The sequence below is a fragment of the Diospyros lotus genome, chromosome 1 (genome assembly GCF_014633365.1).
Source record: "Diospyros lotus cultivar Yz01 chromosome 1, ASM1463336v1, whole genome shotgun sequence".
Taxonomy (NCBI): Eukaryota; Viridiplantae; Streptophyta; class Magnoliopsida; order Ericales; family Ebenaceae; genus Diospyros; species Diospyros lotus.
In genome coordinates this window covers 47,955,930-47,968,150 of record NC_068338.1, presented here as the reverse complement: position 1 = coordinate 47,968,150, position 12,221 = coordinate 47,955,930, and the positions used below count along the sequence as shown (strand labels likewise).

Sequence of the window (12,221 nt, the reverse complement as noted above, 5' to 3'; positions counted from 1 at the left end):
AGGTGGTAATTTTTAATTGTCTCTTGGTGAACATATATTCTTCATCCGTTGGCTAATTTGTAGTGGCATCAAAATAATTATAATTTTCAGAATTTTTCCCTCATCAACAAAATTACCAAATAAACTGAACTAATGTTCAACTTTATTATTGTTGCCGGTCGACGATTCCATTGATCGAAATTGATCATCAAATTCTTTTAACTACAGTAATTTATATTTTCAAAAATAAATTTGACCAAACAATTAATATTTTACGGAACTAAAAATTAATTTTATAGTAAAAAAATTTAAAACACATTTCTATAAAGCATAGCCCGCCATCGTTCATGGCGGATTTCGACAATAAGAATCAAGCATCAAATTTATTTATTTTGATTCAATCAGTCACATGTCTAAAAATTAAAAAAATTTAATAATTAAATTTAAATATATTTAAATTTTAAAATAAAATACCCACCCACAAAAAGTTAACAAAAAAAAAAAAAAACTTAGCGAAGAGCCCAATGGCGTCGACGAGCGAGAACGGTGGTGCAAAAGGGAGAGGGAGATGTTGGGTCGGCAGTGCCGTTCGCGGCGGAGGGAGATGAAGGGCCGAGCGAATCGGAGACGAAGACGAAGGGCCAGCCATTCAGCTTCGGCCCTTCATCCATGACTTTCCAGCCTTTTGTCTCCGAGTCTCCGCCTTCGTCTTCGTCTCTAACCCTTCGTCTTTGTCGTCGTCTCCGGCCCTTTGTCTTTGTCTCCAATCGCCAGCGACGGCATCACAAGTGTTGTAATGGGTTCCGTAAGAGGGGCCGCCAGCGCCGAACGTAGGGGCGTGGGTTCTGTTCCCACTTCCCACTGCCACTGGAGGGAGGGAGGGAGGGAGGGAGAAAGAAGCCGACGGTACCATTTCTTTGAAGAAGCATGGGTTATTCATGTCGAGTCGGAGGAAGTTTCTCGGCCATAGACTAGAATGCGAGGTCTACGTCATCGTTTCAGAAAAGTCTCCTTCATTTGGACTACGCCAATTCCTTCAACTTGACTACTAGGGTTCCCAACTTCAGCTTCCATCTTAAATAGACAGGTTTTAGCTCATTTATATATGGTTCATCCCCCTTTTTTTTAATCACCGGGCACCCTTGGTACAGTGATCTTTATTGAGTTCTGTCTCATGCGAGGTACGGGTTCTGCTTTATTCTTGTTTTGGTTTTATATACCCAAATCGGGGTGAATATGTGATACAGATTCTTGAGTTTCGCTGTGCTTCAAATTGATCTCTCTTACTGCTCTCGTCTTCGGGAACGGTGAAATTGGGATACGCATCAAGTAAAGATTCTTCAGCTTCTTTGTTCTTCAAATTAATTTCTCCATTTCTCTTCGTCTTCTGTTCCTCGCGTTGTTTCTCGGATTTTAATGTGCATCAAGCTTCATATAATTTTTATCTGGGCGAGAATTTCTTATTTTATTCATATTATCTTTCTATTGATTCTGCTTCTGTGAATGCTGTTTCTGTTAGAATTCCTTTCAATTTCTAGGGTTCTCTATCTTTCTTATCTGGTGATAGCAGTTTCTCTTTTAGTTACCTTTGTCGTAGTTCTTTCTCTTGGTTTGGTGTTTTAATTTAGCTTATACAAGCTGTCAGTTTTGAACAACTGCAGACCACAGGTTTAGTTCTTGAAGTTGGATTTCCGTCAAATTTCTGTACCAGGAAGGTGTCCATGGATTTGCATCACTGGTCATTTTCTGGTTCCACGGACGGATGTGAGTCAAAGCAGGAGTCTGTTTCAGCCTATTCAGATCCTAATTCGATTACAGGATTTCAACTTGAAGATGTGAACCGACAATATGAATACTCGAATGTTCTTTCCATTTCAGATGGTCCAGCCCCTGTAATTCACTCCACGGATTTGTCTGTGAGCTGTAGTGGAGATTCTGCAGGAAAATATGATTTCTGTGACTCTGTTCTCAAGTACATAGACCAGGTATTAATGGAAGATGACATGGAAGACAAGGCCTCCATGATTGAGGACTCCACTCTTCATGCTGCTGAGAAATACTTCTATGATATACTTAATGAAAGATATCCTTCCTTGCCCAATCCGGTGATGCCTCGTGAGGAAACAACTAGCGCCCAATGTAGTAGCAGTTATGGTGGCAGCTCTTCTGATGCTGACAACTTGGTTAAATTTGGTGCAAATATATCTCCTCTTATGCACAATCCTTCTGTCGACCATTCATTACCGAGTGACTCACCATCATTTTCCTTTGTAAGATTCCCTTGTCATAGTGATATTGAACCCGTGAAGTCTGTTGTGAATTGGGGGGCGCTAGAGAACCCGAGGAACATTATACCTAGTGAAAATGGCGTAACTTTTAACTTTGAGAGCAGATTCGCATCAGCTATAGCAAAGGAAAAGGTTTGGCAAACGACAGCCAAGCTGGAAAATGATGAAGGGGACTGCCAGGGTAGTTTATTGAGGGGAAGAAAAAGTCTTCACCAAGAGGAGAGTGCCTTAGACGAAGGGAGAAGTAACAAGCAGTCGGCAGTAGATGTTGAGGAGTCTGTTTTATACGAGATGTTTGATAAGGTATTGTCCTTTGGTGAGTCTGCCTTACACACTTCTGATGATGACGTGCCAACCGAGGCAGGCAGAAAGGGGCAAGAATATGAGCAAGCAAAAATATATAATGAAGAAAGAGCCTACGACAAGAAAGGAATTGCGAAAAAGGAAGCACTTGATATGAGGCGACTCCTGATACAGTGCATGCAATCTATGGCAGACAATGATCTGATGACAGCAACTAAACTACTGAAGCATATAAGGTTGCTTTCATCTCCACTGGGTGATGCATCCCAGAGGTTGGCTCATTACTTTTCTAATGCTCTCGAGGCACGCTTGACCAGTTCTAGGACCCCAGAATATAAACCCTTTCATGTCCAGAGCTTAGTGGAAGCTGATGTTTGGAAAGCTCATAAATTGTGCGTTACAGCATTCCCTTTCGTGGGGATTTCTTATTTCGTTGCAACCCAAATGATCATGGAACTGGCTGAGAAAGCTACTTGTGTTCACATTATTCATTTTGGTATTCTTCATGGCCTCCAATGGCCCCCACTTATTCGGCGTTTATCTGAAAGACCTGGTGGACCTCCCAAGCTTCGCATAACGGCAATAGACCTTCCCCAAATCGGTTTCCGACCAGATGCAAGGGTTAAGGAAACAGGACGGCGTTTAGCAACTTATTGTGAGAAGTTGAAGGTTCCATTTGAGTACAATGGTTTCGGACAAAAATGGGAAACTGTTAGTATTGAGGATCTCAGGATTCAGAACGAGGAGGTGCTTGTTGTTAACAATGTGCACCAGTTTGAATTCTTACCTGATGACACAGTTATGGAGCGTAGTCCAAGGGATACAGTTTTAAACTTATTCAAGAGGATTAACCCAGATATTTTCATACATGGAGTAGTTAATGGCGCCTATAATTCCCCATTTTTTGTATCACGGTTCCGCGAGTCTCTCTTCTTCTTCTCTTCATTGTTTGATATGTTGGACGCTATTGTGCCGCGTGATAATCAGGAAAGAATGGCCATTGAGAGGTATATATGGGGGGAGTCAATTTTGAATGTCGTAGCATGTGAAGGATTTGATAGGGTTGTAAGGCCAGAGTCATACAAACAGTGGGAGATTCGGACACTCAGGGCTGGGTTCAAACAGCTGCCTTTAAATCGGGAGATCCTTAAGGAGGTAAGGGCTAAGATCAAATCATCCTACCACAAGGACTTTTTTGTGGACGAGGCCAACCAGTGGATGGTACATGGGTGGAAGGGGCGAGCTTTCTTTGCCATCTCCTCTTGGAAACCTGCATAGCTATGTGGTGTTATGCAACTTCTAGTTAAGAAGAAAAACTAAAATATAGATATATCATTTGATGTTTATTGGATACGTCGTCACTTGTTTCCTTTTCAGTAACCCAAGACCTACGACTTTTTTAGGTCCCTTCGTTGCATTGGACTCCTTATTCCTTACCCTACACTTCATTTGTTTCTTCGTAAATCAAATGTTTGATAGATCTAGTTTTCATTTTTCAACTGAAAACCAAAATTGAACAAAAAAGATGAACTGAAAACAAATGCATATAAAACTCAAAGAATGAGCATTATTTTTTATTTTAGCTACAATATTTTTCATTAAAAATTATGTATACCTGATCATGTGGTAAAATTAAAATTTGATATTTTGTTTTTCTATATATAAAAAAATGTTACATAAAAAATTTTCATCTTATTTTCGTTTAGCTTGCATTTAAAAAATAGAAAAAAAAACAAAATTTATCTTTAAATCTACGTTTTTATATATTCAAAATTAACATAAACATTGAGATAACATGAACTTTAATGGAGCTGAAGGAACAAAAAAAAAAGAAGGGAATTTATAAAGCTAACTCTTGATCTTAATCTTGTTGATTTTGCACTTCTATACTAATTAAATTTGAGTAATTCTAATTTATTTTTAAACCCATAACATAAGTAATTATCATTTATTTTTAAGTTGACAGATTTTATATATGGTTAATCTGCTGCTTAGATTGCATGAAAATAAAAATAAAAAACGAATACAATATAAAATAAAAATGAAAAAATAATTTTTTCAAAAAAAATAAGAAATAGAAATGTGGGAAACATATAAATAAAAAAATATAAAAGTATTATTTATAAATATAATTTTTTAATATAAAAAATAATTATTTAATTTAACAATATACATAAATTTTAAGTTAGAGATAAAAAAGATTCCTTCTCTAATCATTTTCATTTTGATATTTTTATACAACATTTAACAATAATACTTATTGTATATGAAATTTTCACATTTCATAAATTATTGATATTTTTTTGTAAAGTTATTAATTAAAAAATTTATTAAATTTTGTACAAGAAGTGTTAAAAGTGTTTATAATACTTAAAAACTAATTAATAATTTTTCTAAGAAATGTTTATGATTTTTTAAACATAGAAATCCGAATACAAATACAAATAGCATTATGGAATATTTCAATTGCGATGTATATATTGGAAGAAAATCAATTAACTATCTTCAACTTCATTAAATTACACTGAGATCCCGTATATTTGCTGCAGAATTGCACGGGAGTCCTTCGCAGCTGGACTAGAACAACAACGATTCTTCCCAAACAAAGACACCGAAGCTGGAATTCGAACCTTGCCGACGAGCCCAAACCCCGCTCTCTCTCTTATGGGATGTTGCTCTAAGAGCACGAGGAACACTCAATTGGAACTGAAGCTGAGACCCTACTTCTCAGTTAACGTTTTCGGTGTTAGGGTATTTTTTTCAGGATCTCTTACTCTCCTCATCGCTGATTGCTTAGTTTGCTTGAATTAGGGTTCTTTAATATGTAGTGCAGTGGTTTGATAATTGAGCGTAATGTAAATTTTTGAACTGGAAATTTTGTGCATTTATGGAATCCAAATAGCGCTCCTCTGTGTTGCGTTGTGTAATGAGTTGGGTTCTGCAAATAAAAAAGAGATTTTTTGCTCTAATCTGAACTGGGTATCCGAAAGTGTATGGATTTGAATGATTACATCCTAGATAAACTCCTTGTCTTGGAAACTGGTTGGAGTTTCTGGGCTGCATGAGTATGACAGAAAATGAGGAAATGATTAAACAGTAAGCACAGGTTTGTACACCTTGAGCGTGCACATTCAAAGTCTGAACTTACACCCCATTTGTTTCAATGGAAAACTAAATCAAGTAATCACTTCGATTGTGATGTCATTAGCTATGTTAAATTGCACTATCTAATAAAATACATAAAAGAGAAGAGAACATGAAAAAAGATTGTCGTTTTTTATTATATCAAGATTTAAAGTTTAATGTCAACTTTAGAGATAGAGAGAGTAACTCTGTGTAGATATGAGCAGGCTGCAAATTGTTGGAGTTGGCGAATACTTCGGGGACCCTTGTTTCTCATACCGGGTACGCCCACGTGAGCTTAGGGAAACTGAAGTGTTACCCAACTAAATGTGACCCCTACGCGCGGGATACGGGGGTTCGGGGGCAGCGCCCCCGAAACGGGTGTCCCGCTACCCGTGTTGATAGTGAAGCCCCAACTCAAGGCTGCTGGACGGAAGGCTAGTGGGCTTGACCCACTTAGCAACCTCCAGCAGTCTCTTAAAGGATGGATGGCAATTGGGCTTGGCCCATTCAGCAACCTCCTGCGATCCGTTAACTCGATGGCCCATCCAATGCTCTCCCATATATAAAGCTCGGTCTTCGTTTGTTACAACAGCATTCGTCCTTAGCCCTAAATTTGCCGATTTTCTCTCAGAACCGATCTTCTCTCTTGGCTATTTAAAACCCTAGCTGCGACTCATGGAGATACACTGGCGCTCTCAGATCTCTTCCATCTACTGCTGTCAACCTTACCTTTGGTGCTGTTTGAGTCCTACAGATCTTGTGTGTTGGCTCGTTTATGGTTGTAAGCTATTTCTGTCACTGATTTACATATTTATCTTGCTGTATTTTGTATTGAGCGTTGAGGAGTTGAGGGTGTATATCTATCATCATTATTATAGTGCAGTGAGCTCCCTTAAACCGGAACTCAACGTGGATGTAGCCCTATTTTAGGGTGAACCACGGTAAAACCTTGTGCCTCTTCTTTTACTGTTTTTATGCTTGTGTTGCTTCGATTTATCTTGTGGGAACAAACTGTCATTTTTCTTCCTGTGTTAGAGGTGGTTGGGATATTTTGTATGTGTGTATGTGTACGCCCCAGCCCAACAACCCGGTCAGCGGGTTGGGGTTCGGGGGCAGCGCCCCCCGACGGGGGTTCCGCGGGTTTGGGCTTTTACGTAAGCTGGCCCGTATGGTTGGACTTAAGAGTTTTTTATATTGTTTTAGGTTTTAGGCCCATTTTTGAGGCATATATATTTTTGCTTATTTTGTTCAATTGTAAGTTGTTGAATCTGCTGTAACCGAAAAATATAGTAAAAAAAACTCTTAGCAGGACGTAGCCCTAACTTGGGGTGAACCTGGGTAATCTCGTGTGTCTCTCTTATTTTTCTTGGTTTTTTGTGTGATCGTCTGACTCGGTTGCATTAAATCCCTTCACAAATGAGCTAACAAGTGGACTCTTCAAACCTGGATGGAAAGTTTAATGAACTAAAAAGTGTGTTTAACCTTGGATTCTTTTTCTTTCAGACTGATCTGAAAGGGGCTTTAATTGAGCGATTAACCTCAAGTAACTGGTTATATATGTGTGTGCGTGGATCCTTACAGTGCATATGTGCTTCTTGATCCAAGCTTTTTCTTTCTTTTATTTCTTTCTTTTTTTTTGGTTAGCTTTTAGTGAACCAAACACAAGCCATGTTTGAGTATCTTGGTTCTTTTCAAGCCTTACACATAAATGTGCTTTTTCTTGTTGGAGCAAATTCTCTTTCAGGTATTCTGTTTACTGCTATTTTTTAACTGTATGAAACAAATAATTCAGTACCCTTCACCAACCCTCACAAAGCAAGGAGGCTTGTGTATCAGTCACGCTCCTTTTATCCTTATTCTTGTTTGGATATTTGTAGTTTAGGACTATAACCGATAAAATGCATGCTTAAACTTCCATGTGGCAAGAATGTGGTGATTTCATTTCCTATCTTTCTATTCTTATTGTAATATTTTTCTCATTTCTCCCTCTAATATTGAAGGACAATGAATAGGGATGGTGATCTACTTTGCCGTCACAAGTATGACATGGATACAGGACTTCAATCATCAAATAAGTTGGATTTGAACATTGAGCAGGAGTGTCGCAGCCCTAAACTTAGCAATGTTAGCTCAGTGCAGTCCAATCTTTCATCAAAAGATGAAGCCAATTCAAAAGGGGTACTAAAAATTGGCATGGAGTTTGAATCAGATGAGCATGCATACAGATTTTATAGTAAGTATGCTGAATTGGTAGGTTTTAGCGTTAGGAAGGACTGGGTGAATAGGAGTAAAATACATGGTATGGTGGTATCTAGAAAGTTCACCTGTTCCAAGGAAGGTTTCCGACGGAAGGATAAACGAGATGTTAATGTGAAGAAACACCGGAAGGAAACAAGAACTGGTTGCTTGGCACACATGATAATTACTCGTCAGGTTGATGGAAAATATCAAGTCACAAACTTTGTAGCAAGGCACAATCATGAGAATGTAAACCCAATTAATGCATTGAAATTACAGGAATTACCATCACCGGGTATGATGGATGTTATTGGAGTAAGTGAAGCTGACTCAGCAGATATTGTTGAAAAACAATCAAAATTAGAATTACAATTGTTGGGTAGGCAATTTGGTGCTAGAGAAAACCTTGATTACCGATCAATATATTGTGACAGTTATCTAAAATCTGGACGGGGAAGACATATGAAGGAGGGGGAAGCAGCACAGTTGATGTATTATTTTCAAAGGCAACACTTTGAAAATCCTTCGTTCTTCTATGCCCTACAGCTTGATGTTGATGATAAGTTAAGCAACATATTTTGGGCTGACGATAATATGGTCCTGGACTATGATCATTTTGGTGATGTGGTTTGTTTTGATGCAGCACACAGAACAAATGAAGAATTAAGACCATTTGTTCAGTTCTTCGGACTGAATCATCATAGACAAGTTGTGATCTTTGGTGCTGCACTTATGTGTGATGAAACCATTGAATCTCTCAAGTGGCTTTTCCAAACATTTATTGAGGCAATGTCTGGGAAGAAACCAAAAGTCATTTTCACAGATCAAGATGTGGCAATAATTGAAGCAATTAATTCAGCATTACCAGAAACAAACCACCGCATTTGTGTGTGGCAGATGTACCAGAATGCTCTTAAACAACTCAGCCATGTTTCAGAGGATGCGGATTCTTTTGCTGAAGACTTGAGAAGTTGCATCTTTGATCATGAGAATGAGGATGATTTCATTCATGCCTGGGATGTTATGATAGACAAATTTAATCTTCAGAAGAATGAGTGGTTTCAGTCAATGTTCGTTGAAAAAGAAAAATGGGCTGTAGTATATGGAGGAAATAAATTTTTTATTGACAGGACAGGAACACATCAAGGAGAGAATTTGTCAAATGAATTGAAAAATTACCTAAATTCTGACTTAGAAATGCTTCAGTTCTTCAAGCATTTTGAAAAGGTGGTAAATGAGCAACGCTATAAAGAACTGGAAGCTAATTATGATATGGGCAGATGTAAACCAAGATTGTTGGCTAATGTAGTTTTCTTAAAGCATGCCAGTGATCTGTATACACCAAATGCATTTGAAATATTCCAACGAGAATATGAAAGGTGTTTAAATGTTGTTGCTAACCTGTGCAGTGAGAATGGTTCAGTGCTCGAGTACAGAACTCAAACATTTGGGCAGCCAAGAGAGTTCTTAGTAAGATTTAACTCTTCTAGTGTCACGGTCACTTGCAGCTGCATGCAGTTCAAGGTTCTTGGAATTCTCTGTTTTCATGCCCTAAAAGTTCTTGATCGTGAGAACATAAAGGTGGTCCCTGCTCGTTATATTTTGAAGAGATGGACAAAAGAAGCAAGGTTTGAAAGTTTGAGAGGGAGTCATGGAATCTCCACTGAAGAAAACCCCAAGTTAGTTACAGCTAGCCGTTACAGACAATTATGCCAAAGCATACTTAAAATATCTGCCAGGGCTGCTGAATCTGGTCAAGCATTTGACTATGCTGCAAGACAACTTGATGAAGTGATGCAAGGGGTGGAAAAGATCTTGACATTGAAACCTTTGGAGGAAACTCAGGCTATCACCTCAAGTAGCACAGGGGCGTGTGCTTCTGAAAGTGAAGAGCCAGAGATTTTTCTGGATAGAAATGAAATTGAGGGGCAGAGTAACAACGGCACATTTGGGGGAATAAATGAATTGGAGATTGCCGCCACCAACAATGGGAAAATTGATAATCCCATGGAAAAGATCTCCAAGACCAAAAAATCTCAGATTTTACATCTACTCTATTCGGATGCTGTCACTTCCACTTCACCCCCACCAGAATATGTTTCATCTGCATCCTCATCCCTGAATCCTGTGAAACAGGTAAACATCTAATGGAGTTGTCACATGCATAATTTATGTTCTGTGCTAGCTTGTCACATATTAAAGCATAATTTTCACTTGTTTAAAAACAGGGTTTCTACAATTTTGAAGCAAATCAGGTAGTACAATGCCTCCACCAGCCATTTAATATGGCCGTGGACCAACAACCAAATCCTGAGATATATCAACCTCAAAGCATCTTCTCTAACCGACATGATTCTCCTAACCAAACTCAGTTGCATCAGGTGAATATATTGACATCTCATGATTGATATTCAGAAGCCGTCGTGCATAATGATTTAAGCAGTTCTTTTGTGTAGGAATCTTTAATTCATAGTCCATTCCAGGAAGCCTTATCGCACAGAAATCAATTGAGGCAGGTAATAATTTATTACTTAAAATACTTCCAATAAATTTTGCCACTACAATTGCTTCAGGACAAAAACAATGCCTTGCATAACGATAAAGTTGCCTTTTGATTTTGGACTTGTAGGCAATGGATCTTGATGTGCAACATCCACATTCAACATCATTCCATTATGATCACAGATACAGATCATCGAATGCCCAATAACTCAGCACCAAATAGAGATGGAAACAATGACTCATCTTTCCTCATTTAACAATGTAGATTTTGTACAGTATATATCTCCTGATGCATGTTTATTTCAATCATAGTGGGTAACAAAAACCATCAGTTTACTGTGCCTTTGTGTGGGTGTGTGTCACATGAAGCAATGTTGAATAAAAGTAAAAGGTAACTAGCGCACTTCAATTTTTCCGCACCTTGTCCTCCTCTTATGTTTTCTATTGACTTTAGGTAATAATAGGGAAATACTCAAGAAATTGTAATCAAATTTGGAATATATAAAAAGTATTACCTTCTAGAGAGAACATAAATTATGTTCTCTTTAGAGTAAGCAAAATGAAGGAGGTCTTGTTTGATATTCTGATTAGAGTAGGCAGAAACTCTGTAGAATTAGGCACAAAATAATTTAATCTAATACTTGGTACTCTTGCCATATAAAATTCACCATGACCCTTCTTCCAAAAGTTTGTGAGGAAAATGATGTCTGCAGAAATTGTTATCTGAAGACTCAAAACTAAACTGGTTTCGATGCATGCTCATACACTTGTTGCATGGTGCTATTAGCTATCTAAATTATTTGACTTAAATTTACTACATCTATTGGCTTCAAGAGGACTCCTGAATTTTGTTCCCAAATCTTCCTTCTCTGAAGTTCACAGGAGGGAGTGCATATAAACATTTTCAGGTATGGATCAATGTCCAAACTGGTTGGGATCACTTACTATTATTTCTTCTGATTATGGTCTCAGCCATTTTGTTTTCTAGTCACTTTTAAGGTTGGTATGCAGGCAGCTTCCATGCTATTTTTCAGCAGACAACCATCAACACCAAAGGCAACTATTTTCATTGAATGTGTGTGACCCAAATATTGATTTGAAATCCACATCCACCTGGTATGATAGTTCTCCTTCCAAGCTATCGCCGCAGGCAGGCAATATAGGTTTGAGATTTTCTGCAAGAATACATTCCGAAGATTCCGTACAAAATTTTGTGTCAAGCATGTCGAAGTATACTTCCAGCAACTGTGACTGTCTCTCAATCTCCCCCCCGCGGCAGTTCTGTATGTCCTCGTTGATGGTAGTTGTGTTCATCCCAGGCATTGGATCTCATGGAATTGACTTCCTGTGAGTTGGTAAATATACTGGAAGGTTACTTTTAGAATATAAATGTTCTGCTTATAATCAGCTATGGACCAGACTTTCATAGAGGATATCCTACTATATTCTTGTTATATATCTCAGGCTTGTTCTCATATTTTTTTTTTGTTTCCAATAATAAAATTGGATGAAGAAAATTGTTTGGTGGCATCATATCATGTGCAGGTTTAAACTTTCCTTGATGTTTTAATGGCATTATTTATTCTAGTACTGCTAATGCGATTTAATGGCATCCGATCAGTTATTTGTAATTGTAAGTATATTAACTAATTTGAGATCGATGTATTCAATTTCTTTTGTTCACAAGACATACTGCAATCATGTATATTGATTGCTATAGATAAGTAGATTTTAAGCTAAGTTGTTCTGCAATTCTCAAGATTAGGGGGACAAGTAAATGATGGA

General features: G+C 38.0%; 2 protein-coding genes across 8 annotated transcripts; both read left to right on the top strand.

The window, feature by feature from the left end:
* The first annotated feature begins 473 nt into the window (after nucleotides 1-473).
* LOC127814261 (scarecrow-like protein 11) lies at nucleotides 474-4,011 on the top strand. Of its 2 annotated transcripts, none has more exons than XM_052355673.1 (2): nucleotides 474-1,160; nucleotides 1,641-4,011. In XM_052355673.1, exon 2 carries the CDS (start codon nucleotides 1,701-1,703, stop codon nucleotides 3,846-3,848), a length of 2,148 nt encoding a protein of 715 aa, XP_052211633.1. In that variant the 5' UTR covers nucleotides 474-1,160; nucleotides 1,641-1,700; the 3' UTR covers nucleotides 3,849-4,011. The 2 variants fall into 2 exon arrangements, with proteins under 2 accessions (XP_052211633.1, XP_052211623.1); XM_052355663.1 differs by having other exon boundaries at nucleotides 474-1,308.
* Nucleotides 4,012-5,106: 1,095 nt separating this feature from the next.
* Nucleotides 5,107-12,023, top strand: LOC127804510 (protein FAR1-RELATED SEQUENCE 5-like). Of its 6 annotated transcripts, XR_008023683.1 has the most exons (6): nucleotides 5,107-5,321; nucleotides 7,697-10,070; nucleotides 10,163-10,315; nucleotides 10,391-10,446; nucleotides 10,564-11,344; nucleotides 11,448-12,020. XR_008023683.1 is itself a non-coding variant. In XM_052341404.1 (5 exons), exons 2-4 carry the CDS (start codon nucleotides 7,701-7,703, stop codon nucleotides 10,405-10,407), a joined length of 2,553 nt encoding a protein of 850 aa, XP_052197364.1. In that variant the 5' UTR covers nucleotides 5,107-5,321; nucleotides 7,697-7,700; the 3' UTR covers nucleotides 10,408-10,446; nucleotides 10,564-12,023. The 6 variants fall into 6 exon arrangements, 5 of the variants coding, with proteins under 5 accessions (XP_052197364.1, XP_052197360.1, XP_052197349.1 ...); XM_052341404.1 differs by having other exon boundaries at nucleotides 10,378-10,446; nucleotides 10,564-12,023; XM_052341400.1 differs by having other exon boundaries at nucleotides 10,378-10,450; nucleotides 10,564-12,022.
* The last annotated feature ends 198 nt before the right edge of the window (nucleotides 12,024-12,221 follow it).

Excerpts from the sequence above, each read along its gene's own strand:
- LOC127814261 (XM_052355673.1), top strand. The coding sequence starts at position 1,701 with ATGGATTTGCATCACTGGTCATTTTCTGGTTCCACGGACGGATGTGAG.
- LOC127804510 (XM_052341383.1), top strand. The coding sequence starts at position 7,701 with ATGAATAGGGATGGTGATCTACTTTGCCGTCACAAGTATGACATGGAT. Across the intron at positions 10,316-10,390 it reads ACCAAACTCAGTTGCATCAG|GAATCTTTAATTCATAGTCC; the intron begins GTGAATATATTG and ends TCTTTTGTGTAG. Across the intron at positions 10,447-10,563 it reads TCGCACAGAAATCAATTGAG|GCAATGGATCTTGATGTGCA; the intron begins GCAGGTAATAAT and ends TTGGACTTGTAG.